The sequence below is a fragment of the Xenopus tropicalis genome, chromosome 1, assembly GCF_000004195.4.
Source record: "Xenopus tropicalis strain Nigerian chromosome 1, UCB_Xtro_10.0, whole genome shotgun sequence".
NCBI classification, from domain to species: domain Eukaryota; kingdom Metazoa; phylum Chordata; class Amphibia; order Anura; family Pipidae; genus Xenopus; species Xenopus tropicalis.
Genome location: NC_030677.2, coordinates 13,745,339 through 13,762,511, shown reverse-complemented (window position 1 = coordinate 13,762,511; position 17,173 = coordinate 13,745,339). Strand labels below are relative to the sequence as shown.

Below are 17,173 nucleotides of genomic sequence, written 5' to 3'. Positions count from 1 at the left end.
TGAACCAAAACACTTCTGACTTTTAACTATAAACTTTATAGAACTTTCATTCTACGCAGTTTAGAGGTTAAACGGGTTTTGGTTCATGCAGTTGGCAGTTTCAGCAACTGGCGGTTGCCCTTCCATACGGAACCTTTTCTCAGCAGCACCAAGTTCTCACAAGAGACATAGTTAAAATGACCTTTTACTGCACTGCTGCCTGGAGATGCCTCTGTGTGTAAGCCTATGCCTAAATGGAGTTGCTGTGCGCTCCAGAAACTCTCCTGTCCATCAGCTATAAACTGATTAAATCAATTGGGTGTCAGTGGTTCTTATAAGTAATGATAACTATTAATTTACAGAATTGTAGCACAACCTCCAAGAGGACAGTCACAGATAGTAGTAGATAGTTACTCAGCAGTTACTCACGTACTGAGCTTCAAGAAGTGTGTTTCCATCAGGGGTCAGTTGTGCATTGACTCTAATTTGGAAGAACCCAGGCCATCCAGGTGGAACCTAGGTGGGCTAACTTTGCCCCTAAGTCTGGGCACTTGAGTCCCTACTCTGTGGGTGGGACACCCAGGGCTGATAATCCTTCTAATTCTCCTCGGCGGAGCTTTAGGCTGCTAACCTGATCCTAAAGCTGGCCATACATTGAAAGATCTGCTCATTTGGCGACCCCGATATGCTCACCTTGAGGTGGGTGATAATGGATCAAAACAGCAGGGATTCAGGATCTTTCTAAAGAGATTTTTAAACCTTTTTTGTCACTTAGGATTCCTTCTCCTCCTCTAACCCACTCGCCCCCTTCCCTCCGGAATTTACTTTGGCTGTTGGCTACTGGGCATGCTCATTTCTTCTCAACCCACGTTACTAAACACGCCCTCAAGTCTAGCAGCCAATGAAGAGATGGCAGAAGGAAAATAGCCGCCAGGTGAAAGCTGCTGTTTGTTAGAGAAAAAAATGATGGTGCTAGTGAATGTAGAGGATGTATGCAGTACAAATGATGCATTTTGGGTTGGGGAGATGAGCCCAACCTTTATATTTTGTGGGGAAATGTAGGGTTTAAATGTCATTTAACTCTCATTCCTGGAGTGAGTTATTACAAAACTATCCCCACACTATCTTCACCTATTGGGCCAACCTCCGCCCAGGTTTTGCGTACCAGCCGCCCCCTCCAACATGTGGGATCCAAGGAGGTTGAACACATGGCTTCCCCTTTTATAGAATAGAACAGGGGTCCTTAAACTATGGTCCACGGGACGGATCCGGCCCCCCAGGGTAATTTAGCTGGCTCCCCACTGCGTCCTCACCCCTGGCAGTGGAGAGAGAGGAGTCAACGGGGAGTGGGACGGGAGAGCCAAGGGAGGGCGGGTGCTTACAGAAAGAGGACTAGATAGACCAGGGGTCCCCAACCACTGGGCCGTGGACCAGTGCCGGGCCGCGGGCTGTGCTGAACCGGGCCACCTCTGCTGAACATGGGTGCATCTAGTTGCAGGGTAACAAGCTCAGGTCTCCCATTGATTTTGCATTATGATGCGCTTTATTATATTTTATAATGTAATAATATCAATAACAATTCAAATAAAGTGTATAATATAAAATGAAATAATTACATTATATATGTAATAATTAAATTATATACTATGTACTAGTTGCATCCTTCCCCCCTTCAACTTCGGTCCTTGGAAAAATTGTCTTACCTGAAACCGGTCCGTGGTGCAAAAAAGGTTGGGGATTACTGAGATAGATGGAAGACTGGGGGGAGCTGGAAGAGGTAGGACCCAGCGGGAGGAAGGACAGACCCAGGCACACACAGCAGATTCTGGCAAGAAAACGTGCACGTATGCATTTCAGTGCCGAAATCGGCTCCGTGTGCCTGCACTTGGCCCAACACAGTGCCTCTAGGCACAGGCACATTGGAGCGTAGAGACTGATTCTTGGCCTGCTGTTTTCTGGCTGTAACCTTAGTTGTCTGAAATTTTCAGAGACTGCCTGAATAAAGGGTAAGTGCCTTCAGTCCTCTCCATGTGTATCCTCCAGTGGGTGTTCTAAAATCTTCACTACTGGGTACCATATACAATACAACCAATGTCATCTCTATTCAACCATTTCCTCATAGCACTTTTACTTGTTTATCTATTTCTAATCATTCCCCTTTTTTCTCCGCATTTTCCTTACCATTACTCTCCAGTTTTTCTCCCCTTCCCTGTTATTTTCTTGACTTTCAGCTTTCTTTTTCATTCTGATACACTGTTTTCTTTTCTCCCCCAATACAAATTCCTTTTCTCTTCTGCTTTTAACTTCTCTCCACACTTTCTGCTTCAGCTCTTCCCATTCACCTGTTCTACACACCCAGCAACATTCCCTCCCCTGCTCCCCTTTTCCCTGTTTCGTTGGCTGTGTTAAGGTGCCCATACACGAGCCAATTTTATCGTTCCTTTAGAACAATCCGGCAGCTTATCTGCTCATGTACGGACACCACCAACAGGCCTCCCCAACCAACATTTGGCCTGAAATCAGCCAGAACTCGACCAGGCAGGTTTGATTTTTCCATCAGATTGGGGACTGCATTGGCTCATTGATGTGGTCCCTGAACTGACGGCACCTATGCTTGGCATTTTAATTGAATTAGCCTGATATTACCCACCCGTAGGTTGGCATATTGGGAGAAGATCCACTCGCTTGGCGACCTCGCCAAACAAGCGGATATTACACCTTTAGTGGGAATATATGCCCTTTATATCCATAGGATTTCTTTTGGCACCATTTAAAATGAAGGGCTACTTTCTTTTCAGTCTTACAGAGAAGTTTTAGAGCAGACAATGCTCCTACATAGTTATTATAAGCTACTTGCCCTGGCTGCCTACAGCAAGAGTGCCAAGTTCTCTGTTCCCCAGGCCCAGGCCACCAGCAGAGCCACAGCCAAGTGTCAGTGCTCTACATGAGCCTATTAATAGCCCCAAGCAGGGGCTCCTCAGGCTTGTTCTGGGCCTGCCAGGGAAGCACATGTCTGCTGTTGTGCCAAACATTTAGGAACAACAAACCTACAGGAAGCCGAACATCTAAGCCAAGATAACAGCTGTCTCCAACAAGGCCTCCCCATAGAAACAATGACAATGAACCCCCCCTCCCACCCATGATTCAGAGCTTTCTCAGGTCTGAACTGTAGTTGCAGAAATCTAAAGACATGCTAATTAGACATGATAATTAGAAGCATTTATTATATCATTTGGTTCTACTTTACTGTGACTTGGGGTGTCTATATATCTGTAACCTTGTTATGGGCTAAGGGGGCCCAGCCTGAAGGCCAGTTAGGCAGAGATTTGGGGTGAGTGCTTATTTGTGCCCTGGGTACCCCTGGAACTATAGCAGGGTGACTGTTACCCCAATGTTTCTATATATCTGTAACCTTGTTATGGGCTAAGGGGGCCCAGCCTGAAGGCCAGTTAGGGGGGGATTTGGGGTGAGTGCTTATTTGTGCCCTGGGTACCCCTGGAACTATAGCAGGGTGACTGTTACCCCCAATGTTTCTATATATCTGTAACCTTGTTATGGGCTAAGGGGGCCCAGCCTGAAGGCCAGTTAGGGGGGGATTTGGGGTGAGTGCTTATTTGTGCCCTGGGTACCCCTGGAACTATAGCAGGGTGACTGTTACCCCAATGTTTCTATATATCTGTAACCTTGTTATGGGCTAAGGGGGCCCAGCCTGAAGGCCAGTTATGGGGGGATTTGGGGTGAGTGCTTATTTGTGCCCTGGGTACCCCTGGAACTATAGCAGGGTGACTGTTACCCCAATGTTTCTATATATCTGTAACCTTGTTATGGGCTAAGGGGGCCCAGCCTGAAGGCCAGTTAGGGGGGGATTTGGGGTGAGTGCTTATTTGTGCCCTGGGTACCCCTGGAACTATAGCAGGGTGACTGTTACCCCAATGTTTCTATATATCTGTAACCTTGTTATGGGCTAAGGGGGCCCAGCCTGAAGGCCAGTTAGGGGGGGATTTGGGGTGAGTGCTTATTTGTGCCCTGGGTACCCCTGGAACTATAGCGGGGTGACTGTTACCCCAATGGTTCTATATATCTGTAACCTTGTTATGGGCTAAGGGGGCCCAGCCTGAAGGCCAGTTAGGGGGGGATTTGGGGGTGAGACTTATTTGTGCCTTGGGTACCCCTGGAACTATAGCAGGGTGACTGTTTCCCCAATGTTTCTATATATCTGTAACCTTGTTATGGGCTAAGGGGGCCCAGCCTGAAGGCCAGTTAGGGGGGGATTTGGGGTGAGTGCTTATTTGTTCCCTGGGTACCCCTGGAACTATAGCAGGGTGACTGTTACCCCAATGTTTCTATATATCTGTAACCTTGTTATGGGCTAAGGGGGCCCAGCCTGAAGGCCAGTTAGGGGGGGATTTGGGGTGAGTGCTTATTTGTACCCTGGGTACCCCTGGAACTATAGCAGGGTGACTGTTACCCCAATGTTTCTATATATCTGTAACCTTGTTATGGGCTAAGGGGGCCCAGCCTGAAGGCCAGTTAGGGGGGGATTTGGGGTGAGTGCTTATTTGTGCCCTGGGTACCCCTGGAACTATAGCAGGGTGACTGTTACCTCAATGATCATATATATATCTGTGCCTGCAAACTTGTCATAAGGTGAGGGTGGCCCTTAATTAAATAATGGAGCAGAAAGGGGGGCGAACCCAAAGCTCTAGGAAGTTTCATTTCACTTAATTTTTAAAACTGAAACATGTAACTTGAATAATTGGAGAATTACATGAGACTGACAGACTAACATAAATGCTTTTCTCAATCTGTTTCTTTCATCTGTTCCATCTGTTAAATCAGAACATTAATAAAAATTCTGTGTTGCGCAGTTAAACAAAGATTTCTTTACAAACTGTACGTTTGTCTAAGTCTGAGATGGACAGCGATATTCTGTTAAAACGAAGACAAATGTAAAAACCAACTGCAATGATTCTTGAATTGCTTCAGGTAAGTGAGTTTTCATAGAATTTTGACTGAAATTGAAAGTTTCTTTTAGATTAGCTCAGTTGTAGAATTAGTTACTGTAAGTCTCTTAGTGGTGAAATTAATAAACAGTAAGTAAAATATGAGACCCTATGACTTAGGAAAGGGACACCTCTGCTACCTGCCCAACACAGGGACACAAGGCTGCAGTTATACAGGGAACTCTGAGTATCACTCATGTATTATAAGGGATAATGTACCCCCTACTGTAAATGATAAGGATATTAGCAGTCACTGAGGGGTTCTGTGCCCCCCATATAAAGGCACAAGGCTGCAGGCTGAGTTATACAGGGAACTCTGAGTATCACTCATGTATTATAAGGGATAATGTACCCCCTACTGTAAATGATAAGGATATTAGCAGTCACTGAGGGGTTCTGTGCCCATATAAAGGCACAAGGCTGCAGGCTGAGTTATACAGGGAACTCTGAGTATCACTCATGTATTATAAGGGATAATGTACCCCCTACTGTAAATGATAAGGATATTAGCAGTCACTGAGGGGTTCTGTGCCCCCCATATAAAGGCACAAGGCTGCAGGCTGAGTTATACAGGGAACTCTGAGTATCACTCATGTATTATAAGGGATAATGTACCCCCTACTGTAAATGATAAGGATATTAGCAGTCACTGAGGGGTTCTGTGCCCATATAAAGGCACAAGGCTGCAGGCTGAGTTATACAGGGAACTCTGAGTATCATTCATGTATTATAAGGGATAATGTAACCCCCTACTGTAAATGATAAGGATATTAGCAGTCACTGAGGGGTTCTGTGCCCATATAAAGGCACAAGGCTGCAGGCTGAGTTATACAGGGAACTCTGAGTATCACTCATGTATTATAAGGGATAATGTACCCCCTACTGTAAATGATAAGGATATTAGCAGTCACTGAGGGGTTCTGTGCCCATATAAAGGCACAAGGCTGCAGGCTGAGTTAGACAGGGAACTCTGAGTATCACTCATGTATTATAAGGGATAATGTACCCCCTACTGTAAATGATAAGGATATTAGCAGTCACTGAGGGGTTCTGTGCCCATATAAAGGCACAAGGCTGCAGGCTGAGTTAGACAGGGAACTCTGAGTATCACTCATGTATTATAAGGGATAATGTACCCCCTACTGTAAATGATAAGGATATTAGCAGTCACTGAGGGGTTCTGTGCCCCCCATATAAAGGCACAAGGCTGCAGGCTGAGTTATACAGGGAACTCTGAGTATCACTCATGTATTATAAGGGATAATGTACCCCCTACTGTAAATGATAAGGATATTAGGAGTCACTGAGGGGTTCTGTGCCCATATAAAGGCACAAGGCTGCAGGCTGAGTTATACAGGGAACTCTGAGTATCACTCATGTATTATAAGGGATAATGTACCCCCTACTGTAAATGATAAGGATATTAGCAGTCACTGAGGGGTGAATTATACATATATATATCAATGCTTACAGAATCTTGCTATGAAGTGAACTAAATATAAGCAAGTTTATACTTTGTGTTGCTCCATTCAGTGCAGAAAGAGTGTCAAGAGAAATAACCTTGGGTGTAAAAGCTTTGCTGGGAAAGAAAGAAGCATTTCAGATAATTCATTCTAGACTGCCAGACTGAGGGTTTTGTCTCTTGTTCTTTTTAGTTTTGTTAAACTGCTTCTCTGAGGAGACAAAGAAGACAAAAAAGAAATGGACAAAAAAAGCCCACTTCTTTGCTGTTTTAATTAACAGCTGAATGTAGGGGGTTGTGATAGCTTTTTAGGTAAAGCCAACCATCCATCTACCAATCAGCCATCAAGTATGTGAGAAAATATGATTTTTATTTTGAGCAAGTTCTTCCCCTCTAGATCTTTCTCCTGGCTCCACTCAACTCTCCAAAACATACTGGCAGTTTATTTGGTGCCTGCGGAACCTGAGGAAATGTAGAAAGGGTAGATTATTGCAGAGGTTGTTGGATATTTTTAGGATGAAGACACACAGAGCTACAAGAAGCAGCTACTTGCCACGGCTACTAAATGCCAGAAAATCCCCTGCCATAGACAATACTGCGAATTACCTCTGCTAAAACACACATAGAGACGATTATTAGTAAATGATCAGCATTGTCTGTTTTAGTTGCCACGACAAGTAGCTGCTACTAGTTGCTCTGTGTGTCTTCACCCTTAAGCTTGGCTTGAGGTATCTAGGAAAGAAAGTAGTCTTTCTCCCCAAATCTCCCCCAAACCTGCCTCTGCTCCAAGCCCCCCATTGGGAACTACTACTGGCCAATAGTGTGGGTTTCATGATTCCCTTTCTACATATCCTGGTGATTTGCTCCTTATGCTGAAGAGCTGGGGCAAGAACACCCACACCCTGGGAAATGGTGAAATTCCTCTCTGTGTACTATTTTTGTGTTGGATTATTTATTCTGAGAAAACTGCCCCTGTGCGTATGTATGCCTGGGTGCAACTGGGGTGAGCGAATTCTATTAAAAGTATTAAACGCAGTGCTGGGGATGGGGCTGAGGTCAATGATTGACCAATCTCTGCGTGATATTCCTGGTTAATACCAAACAGCAAGTGTAAATCCTTCTGAGTGAGGGGTCACACACGCCACGTAAACCGCAACCAAACACTGCAAATATTTAAAGGGCAAGTTAGCCTTAAAAACACCTTTGCAGTCTTGTGGATGGACGCAGAATAAGCATCTTTGCAACAGGACTTTCTTCCATATTTTTGTCTGCAGCAAAACTCTATGATTAAAACAATGAATTGTTAAACTTTCTTCCCCCCCCAGCAGATCCATGAGATGGATCTGCCCTCCTTCCTCTTTGCACAAAGATTAGGAACTGATCCCTGCTGGTAAGACACCTTAATCTTAGTAGCAGCTGCCAAGAGACTGCCTGCACAGGACGAAGGGGGCTGGGAGTGTAAAACAAAGGGGTGGTGGGGGGATTAACACAACTTTAGTGCATTTTACTCCATAGTAGTAGCCCATGGCAACTAATTGACTTTTATTAGGCTCCCTGCCATTAGGGTTGCCACATTTTCTGGAAAAAAATACCAGCCTTCCTATATCATACCCTTTTTTTCTTAGTACAGGTATGGGACCTGTTATCCAGAATGCTCAGGACCTGGGGTATTCCGAATAGGGGATCTTTCCGTAATTTGGATCTCCATAACTAAAGTCTGCTAAAAATCATTTCAATATTGAATAAACCCAATAGGCTTGTTTTGCCTTCAATTAAGATTAATTACATCTTAGTTGGGATCAAGTACAGGTACTGTTTTATTATTACAGAGAAAAGGGAATCATTTAACCATGAAATAAACCCAATAGGGCTGTTCTGCCCCCAATAAGGGGTAATTATATCTTAGTTAGGATCAAGTACAGGTACTGTTTTATTATTACAGAGAAAAGGGAATCATTTAACCATTAAATAAACCCAATAGGGCTGTTCTACCCCAATAAGGGGTAATTATATCTTAGTTGGGATCAAGTACAGGTACTGTTTTATTATTACAGAGAAAAGGGAATCATTTAACCATTAAATAAACCCAATAGGGCTGTTCTGCCCCCAATAAGGGGTAATTATATCTTAGTTGGGATCAAGTACAGGTACTGTTTTATTATTACAGAGAAAAGGGAATCATTTAACCATGAAATAAACCCAATAGGATTGTTCTGCCCCAATAAGGGGTAATTATATCTTAGTTGGGATCAAGTACAGGTACTGTTTTATTATTACAGAGAAAAGGGAATCATTTAACCATGAAATAAACCCAATAGGGCTGTTCTGCCCTAATAGGGGTTATTATATCTTAGTTGGGATCAAGTACAGGTACTGTTTTATTATTACAGAGAAAAGGGAATCATTTAACCATGAAATAAACCCAATAGGGCTGTTCTGCCCCCAATAAGGGGTAATTATATCTTAGTTGGGATCAAGTACAGGTACTGTTTTATTATTACAGAGAAAAAGGAATCATTTAACCATGAAATAAACCCAATAGGGCTGTTCTGCCCCCAATAAGGGGTAATTATATCTTAGTTGGGATCAAGTACAGGTACTGTTTTATTATTACAGAGAAAAGGGAATCATTTAACCATGAAATAAACCCAATAGGGCTGTTCTGCCCCCAATAAGGGGTAATTATATCTTAGTTGGGATCAAGTACAGGTACTGTTTTATTATTACAGAGAAAAAGGAATCATTTAACCATGAAATAAACCCAATAGGGCTGTTCTGCCCCCAATTAGGGGTAATTATATCTTAGTTGGGATCAAGTACAGGTACTGTTTTATTATTACAGAGAAAAGGGAATCATTTAACCATTAAATAAACCCAATAGGGCTGTTCTGCCCCCAATAAGGGGTAATTATATCTTAGTTGGGATCAAGTACAGGTACTGTTTTATTATTACAGAGAAAAGGGAATCATTTAACCATGAAATAAACCCAATAGGGCTGTTCTGCCCCAATAAGGGGTAATTATATCTTAGTTGGGATCAAGTACAGGTACTGTTTTATTATTACAGAGAAAAAGGAAATCATTTTTTAAAATTAGAATTATTTGCTTCCAACGGAGTCTATGGAAGAGGGCCTTTCCGTGATTCGGAACTTTCTGGATAACGGGTTTCCGGATAAGGGATCCCTTAATAACATTGGCATCGAGCATAAGTTTTACCGGCCAGGCCGAAAAAAGGTGCCAGGTGACAACCCTACCTGCCATTGATCTTTGTAAGGGAATTACTATTTGGTTTGTATAGGTTATAACTCTGGAAGGCAATAGCCTAAGAAGGTTGGGGTAATAGGTAAATATATATACTTGGGGAACATATGGTGTATCCCAGTGAGGCTAGAGAATGTAATGCCACAAGTCTGTCAGAAAGCTGCCATGTTATAGTGATACCATTGGACGCCACACTTTTCTCAACACTGTTACTGACCCCTCTGCCCACCCGTACTCTCTGGTGTTGTTGAAACGCAATACACGCTTCCTGCACATCTGTGCGTTCCACGGCTGACCTCGTACAACCCCGCCCCCAACCTGAGCCTGCCTCCAATCATCTAAACCCGCCCACCCAGTGGCAGGCCGTAGCGTCTGGCTGCTTGTCGCTTCCCAGAGCCGGGAGAGTCCGGGCCCGCACTGGCCGTTACACTGGGAACCCTCAGGCCGGAGATGCCGGGCCACAGCCGGGGAGGGGAGCGGAGGTGGCTTGTGGCCGTGCTGCTGCTAATGGCCGGGACGCGGATCTCTGGGACAGCGGGGAAGGAATGCGAGAAGCCGTGTGTGAACGGGATGTGCCAGCCCAGCACCGGGCAGTGTGCGTGTGATCCTGGCTGGACCGGAGAGCAGTGCCAGCACTGCGGGGGCCGCTTTATGTGAGTATCCCCCCAACTGCATGGGCTATGTTGTTAGCTACCTGGGCTGTGCAACCAGGGGCATCTGTACCAGGGGCATCTGTACCAGGGACATCTGTACCAGGGGCATCTGTACCAGGGGCATCTGTACCAGGGGCATCTGTACCAGGGGCATTTGTACCAGGGGCATTTGTACCAGGGGCATCTGTACCAGGGGCATCTGTACCAGGGGCATCTGTACCAGGGGCAACTGTACCAGGGGCAACTGTACCAGGGGCATCTGTACCAGGGGCATCTGCTGGGTTCCAGGGACATCTGCACCAGGGGCATTTGCTGGGTGCCAGGGACATCTGCACCAGGGGCATTTGCTGGGTGCCAGGGACATCTGCACCAGGGGCATTTTCTGGGTGCCAGGGGCAGCTGTACCAGGGACATTTGCTGGGTGCCAGGGACATCTGCACCAGGGGCATTTGCTGGGTGCCAGGGACCTCTGCACCAGGGGCATTTGCTAGGTGCCAAGGTAATCTGCACCAATGTCATCTGCTGGGTGCCAGGGGCATCTGCTGGGTGCCAGGGACATCTACACCAGGGGCATTTTCTAGGTGCGAAGGTAATCTGTACCAGGTATAGGTGTCAGGCATGTCTGTACCAGGGGCATCTGCTGGGTGTCAGGGACACATGTACCAGGAGCAAAATTATGTGGTAAGGTAATCTGTACCAGGGGCATTTGCTGGGTGCCAGGGGCATCTGCACCAGTGTCATCTGCTGGGTGCCAGGTGCATCTGTACCATGGGTATCTGCTGGGTGCCAGGTGCATCTGTACCATGGGTATCTGCTGGGTGCCAGGTGCATCTGTACCATGGGTATCTGCTGGGTGCCAAGCTAATCTGTACCAGGGGCTTCCTCTGGGTGCCTGGAACTTCTCTCTGGGTACCTGTTGTATTTGTATCAATGTTACCTGTTGGGTGCCAGGGGTTTCCGTACTAAGAGTATCTACTGGTGCCAGGGTGCTCTGTTCCAGTGGCATTGCAGGGTGCCAGAGGCATCTGTAGCAGGAGTGTCTGTACAAGTGGTACATGTTGGTTGGGACCAGCTGTGTCAGTTAAAGTGACAGTGATTAATTAGCAGTTGTGTCTGCAACAGTGGTGCCAGGGACATAGGTACTAGAGACGACTTCTGATTACTAGTGGTATCTGTTTCAGAGATTTCTTCCAAGTAACAGTGTTATCTGTGCCAATGGCATCTATCTGTGCATGGGCAGTCTATTGGGCAACAAGGGTATCTGTAGCGGGCACTGCTGATGGTACCAGAGGTTCCTAGGGATTCTGCTGTGTGCTATAGGCCATAGGGTGAGTATATGATTATTACCTGCTGTCATTGCGTATTTAGGTCACCAGGAGTTTCTACTGAGTACCCTTTTAGGTGCCATGACTGCCATAGAGGCATCTGCAGGGGAACAGTGACATTTGTGGGGCACTAGAGCTGCCAGGGGGTACCAGGGGTACTTGCTGGGATCATGATTGTCTGCTCTCGCTCATAGTGTACCATGAGTATGTGTTGTATAACAGAAGTATCTGCCGGGGATCATGCTTGTCTGCTTTCTGCCAGGGCCTGCCCCTGTGTACTTGCAGGATTATGTGCTGTCAGAATGGGGCCTTTGGTGGGTGCCATGATTATTAGCTATCAGGGAATCTTCATAAATACCAGGTGTATTTGCGGGGTGTCATCAGGACTACTAGAGGGAGCAGAGGGCTTACAGTTACTAGAGGGAGCAGAGGGCTTACAGTTACTAGAGGGAGCAGAGGACTTACAGTTATTAGAGGGAGCAGAGGACTTACAGTTACTAGAGGGAGCAGAGGACTTACAGTTATTAGAGGGAGCAGAGGGCTTACAGTTACTAGAGGGAGCAGAGGACTTGAAGCTACTAGAGGGAGCAGAGGACTTGCAGCTACTAGAGGGAGCAGAGGACTTGCAGCTACTAGAGGGAGCAGAGGACTTGCAGCTACTAGAGGGAGCAGAGGACTTGCAGCTACTAGAGGGAGCAGAGGACTTGCAGCTACTAGAGGGAGCAGAGGACTTGCAGCTACTAGAGGGAGCTTAAGTGTGTTATTAAGTGTGCATTTATATTCCTCTTTCCTTCCATATAGTTAGGGGGTTGTGAACCAATATGAGAAAGTTAAACAAGGTGGGTAATGGTACCTTGACAGGTTCGGATTGATTCCTCAGTCTGATTGGCTGGGACAACTTTGTATGTATATTCACACTAAATCACCTAATCTGGCCGATCCGTAAGATATTGGAGTTGGTAGGGTGTGCGACACTAGCACATCTTAGGGCTCTGGCACACGAGGGAGATTAGTCGCCCGCAACAAATCTCCCTTGTCGCGGGCGACTAATCTCCCCAATATGACATCCCACCGGCAGTGGGATGGCATACACGGCGGCGCGATTGACGAAGTTGCCTCTCGAGGTAACTTCAGCTATTTCCGCAAATCGCGCCGCCGCGTATGCCATCCCGCGTATGCATTTTGGGGAGATAAGGTGCCCACGACAAGGGAGATTTGTCGCGCGCCGACTTATCTCCACATCTGCCATGGCCCTTCGTAAACGTGACAAGTAGCTGCTACTAGTAGCCCCGTGTGTCTTCACCCTAAACCTAGTATAGGTGTCAGGATCCATGAGAAGGAATTATATGGAACTTGGATATGAACTTGTTAATGTAGGTGCGACCCTTGGGGGCCTAAAGCAAATGAAAGAGGCCCCCCTGGAATGTCCGTTGGGGTAAGATTTGGCGAAGGTTGCTTATTTATTGGCTGTTCATAGGGCTATAGGAGAGGTACACAATGTCCCAATCAATTCTTGAGCATGAAATGGGTCCCAAATCCCCTGCTCTGTGCTTGTATTGTATCTCTCTTGAAGGAATTGTGTGCCTTTTCCACTGGCATTCAGTATATGGGCATCTGATATACGCAGTCGGACAGTTTATTGTAGCGCTAACTCAGCTACTCATGCGCTTTTGGGCTCAAATCACTCAAACTCCTTGCAAGTAAATAAACCAGCTGACATTTTTTTTGAGAAAGCTTTGAAGGGCAAGTAAAGCAGGATTAAACTTTTTCTTGTGTATTGTATACACTGTGTAATACTGTGATGCTTCTTGATAGCTAAACACACACACACACCATAGGTGTGACAGTCACCGTGAGTTAGCTATTGATTAACTGATTTGTCTTTATGGTGGAAAACCCCAACCCATTACCTGTGTGTGGCCTCTTAACTTAAAGGGATACTGTCATGATATTTATGGGGTACTTTTTATTTCTAAATGACACTGTTACACAGCAAATAATTCCCTCTGCCATTTAACCTTTTATTCTTGAACCAACAAATGTATTTGTAGCTGTAATATTGGTGTGTAGGCGCCATCTCAGTGCCTTGTGCCTGAGTCTGAGCTTTCAGCCAGCGCTACACATTAGAACTGCTTTCAGCTAACCTATTGTTTCTCCTACTCCCATGTAACTGGAGGAGTCCCAAGCCGGACTTGGATTTCTTACTATTGAGTGCTATTCTGATACCTACTGGGAGCTGCTATCTTGCTCCCTTCCCATTGTTCTGCTGATCGGCTGCTGGGGGTGAGGGGGGGAGATATCACTCCAACTTGCAGCGCAGCAGTAAAGTGTGCCTGAGTCTGAGCTTTCAGAAGGAGCCAGCGCTACACATTAGAACTGCTTTCCGCTAACCTATTGTTTCTCCTACTCCCATGTAACTGGAGGAGTCCCAAGCCGGACTTGGATTTCTTACTATTGAGTGCTATTCTGATACCTACTGGGAGCTGCTATCTTGCTCCCTTCCCATGTGACATTTCAAAATTGGGTAGCAGCGGCCATAAGGGTATATTCTATATAGTATTTGTGTCGATTCTGTCTGCCCATTTACCCCACACATCATTCCAATAAGTCCTCTCTCTCCTATAAACACCCGGGTGCAACATCAGGAGACGCGGACAGAGAGAGTAATACAGAGTAAGATTGTTATACAATTAATCAATGGATATTATACACTTATTATATTTGAAGATGAACTAAAGAACAATGAGAATCGATGACATTGTGAAGTCCTAGTGTTAAGGTGCTCTGCAGTCACACAAAATAAACCTGAACTTCTGTTTAACTTGAGTGCAAATAACACTCATACTCTGTTAATACAAATATTGGGCATCAATAGGGTTCGGGGGTCATTGGCATCCCCTGCTCCTTCTGGGATTTACTTTCTGCTTGGTACTTTTGTTACCATCTGGCAATATTCGTCTGTCAGCCGCTCCTTCCTGCTCACCTTTGCTCCTTGACGGGTATCATGAATGCAGGCGTAAACAAAGGCATAAAGGAACAGTTCAGTGTAAAAATGAAACTGAATAAAATAGACAGACTGCGCAAAATAAAAATATTAGTAATATAGTTAGTTAGGAGTGGGCAGATGTCTAACATAATTGCCAGAACACTACTTCCTGCTTTACAGCTCTCTAACCTCTTAGTTAGTCAGAGATTTTAGAAGGGTCCAACATGGGACCATAATTGTTGTGTTAGTTTGTGAGCACGCAGGTCAGATTCAAAAGCAAACTAACTGACAGTTATATCCCATATGGGCCCCCCTCTAGTCACTGGCTGCTGACTGCTAGGAAGGAGGAAGTAGTGTTCTGGCTATTATGTTAGACATCTGCTTACTCCAGACTTTATAGATTACAGTTTTGCCCAACTAGCTATATTGCAATTATTTTGCACAGTCTGTCTGTTATACCCAGTTTAATTTTTACACTGACCTGTTCCTTTAAAGGGAAAGCTAATTTGTTCTTTTAGCTCTGACTTGGCCTTAGGATAGAGTCTTCCTTCTGTGCCAAGCAGGGTAACAGGGTGCCCTTTTCTATAGCACCGGAGGAAACGCAGATTTCCATATTGTCAGTAAACATAACGGGGAGCCGGCTGAGCCAACACATACAAATCATTTCATCACGGGCACTTTGCATTTCTTAAAGTGATACTGACACTTTCCTCTAAGCCTAATGTGACAGACACGCTCAATGCCTGTTTCCACCGGTGCTTTTACACCAGCAGAACAACACAAAAATTTCCCCTCGTGACATAAGTTATGTGACACTGGAATGTGTTACTATCACTAATGGTGGAGCACTGCGTCAGTAAGCCACACCTAAGTGTTATGTCTGCCGAGCAGGTTCTGGCTCGCTGCGACTAGTGATGAACTGTAGGAATGTGCCACTATCACTTTTTATAGTACTTAAAATCACTAGCTGGCAAAGTGGTTACCTGGGGTGCTGCTTTCTTTTCATAGCGATAACTTATTTATTTTCATAAGGGAGGCTCCACAAAACAAACTTATACCTACAGTGGAGGAAATAATTATTTGACCCCTCACTGATTTTGTAAGTTTGTCCAATGACAAAGAAATGAAAAGTCTCAGAACAGTATCATTTCAATGGTAGGTTTAACAGTGGCAGATAGCACATCAAAAGGAAAATCGAAAAAATAACTTTAAATAAAAGATAGCAACTGATTTGCATTTCATTGAGTGAAATAAGTTTTTGAACCCTCTAACAAAAAAAGACTTAATACTTAGTGGAAAAACCCTTGTTTGCAAGCACAGAGGCCAAACGTTTCTTGTAATTGATGAGCAAGTTTGCGCACATTTTAGGAGGAATGTTGGTCCCACTCCTCTTTGCAGATCATCTCTAAATCCCTAAGGTTTCGAGGCTGTCTCTGTGCAACTCTGAGCTTGAGCTCCCTCCATAGGTTTTCTATTGGATTAAGGTCCGGAGACTGACTAGGCCACTCCATGACCTTAATGTGCTTCTTCTTGAGCCACTCCTTTGTTGCCTTTGCTGTATGTTTTGGGTCATTGTCGTGCTGGAACACCCATCCACGACCCATTTTCAGTTTCCTGGCAGAGGGAAGGAGGTTGTCGTTCAGGATTTCACGATACATGGCTCCGTCCATTTTCCCGTTAATGCGAATAAGTTGTCCTGTGCCCTTAGCAGAAAAACACCCCCAAAGCAAAATGTTTCCACCCCCATGCTTGACGGTGGGGACGGTGTTTTGGGGGTCATAGGCAGCATTTTTCTTCCTCCAAACACAGCGAGTTGAGTTAATGCCAAAGAGCTCTATTTTGGTCTCATCAGACCACAGCACCTTCTCCCAGTCACTCACAGAATCATTCAGGTGTTCATTGGCAAACTTCAGACGGGCCTGCACATGTGCCTTCTTGAGCAGGGGGACCTTGCGAGCCCTGCAGGATTTTAATCCATTTCGGTGTGATGTGTTTCCAATGGTTTTCTTGGTGACTGTGGTCCCTGCTAATTTGAGGTCATTAACTAACTCCTCCCGTGTAGTTCTAGGATGCTTTTTCACCTTTCTCAGAATCATTGACACCCCACGAGGTGAGATCTTGCGTGGAGCCCCAGAGCGAGGTCGATTGATGGTCATTTTGTGCTCCTTCCATTTTCGAACAATCGCACCAACAGTTGTCACCTTCTCTCCCAGCTTCTTGCTAATGGTTTTGTAGCCCATTCCAGCCTTGTGCAGGTCTACAATTTTGTCTCTGACATCCTTGGACAGCTCTTTGGTCTTTCCCATGTTGGAGAGTTTGGAGTCTGCTTGATTGATTGATTCTGTGGACAGGTGTCTTTTATACAGGTGACTAGTTAAGATAGGTGTCCTTAATGAGGTTGACTAATTGAGTAGAAGTGTCTAACCACTCTGTGGGAGCCAGAACTCTTAATGGTTGGTAGGGGTTCAAAAACTTATTTCACTCAATGAAAATGAGACTTTTCA

General features: G+C 45.3%; 1 protein-coding gene across 1 annotated transcript in view; it reads left to right on the top strand.

Moving 5' to 3' along the window:
- Positions 1 to 10,029: 10,029 nt before the first annotated feature.
- The window catches only part of atrn (attractin), an 85,276-nt gene continuing 78,132 nt past the window's right edge, over positions 10,030 to 17,173 (top strand). Inside the window, exon 1 of the mRNA XM_002936366.5 lies at positions 10,030 to 10,358. Coding sequence (XP_002936412.3) covers positions 10,156 to 10,358 — 203 coding nt within the window. The 5' untranslated portion in view covers positions 10,030 to 10,155. The remainder of the gene's footprint in view (positions 10,359 to 17,173) is intronic.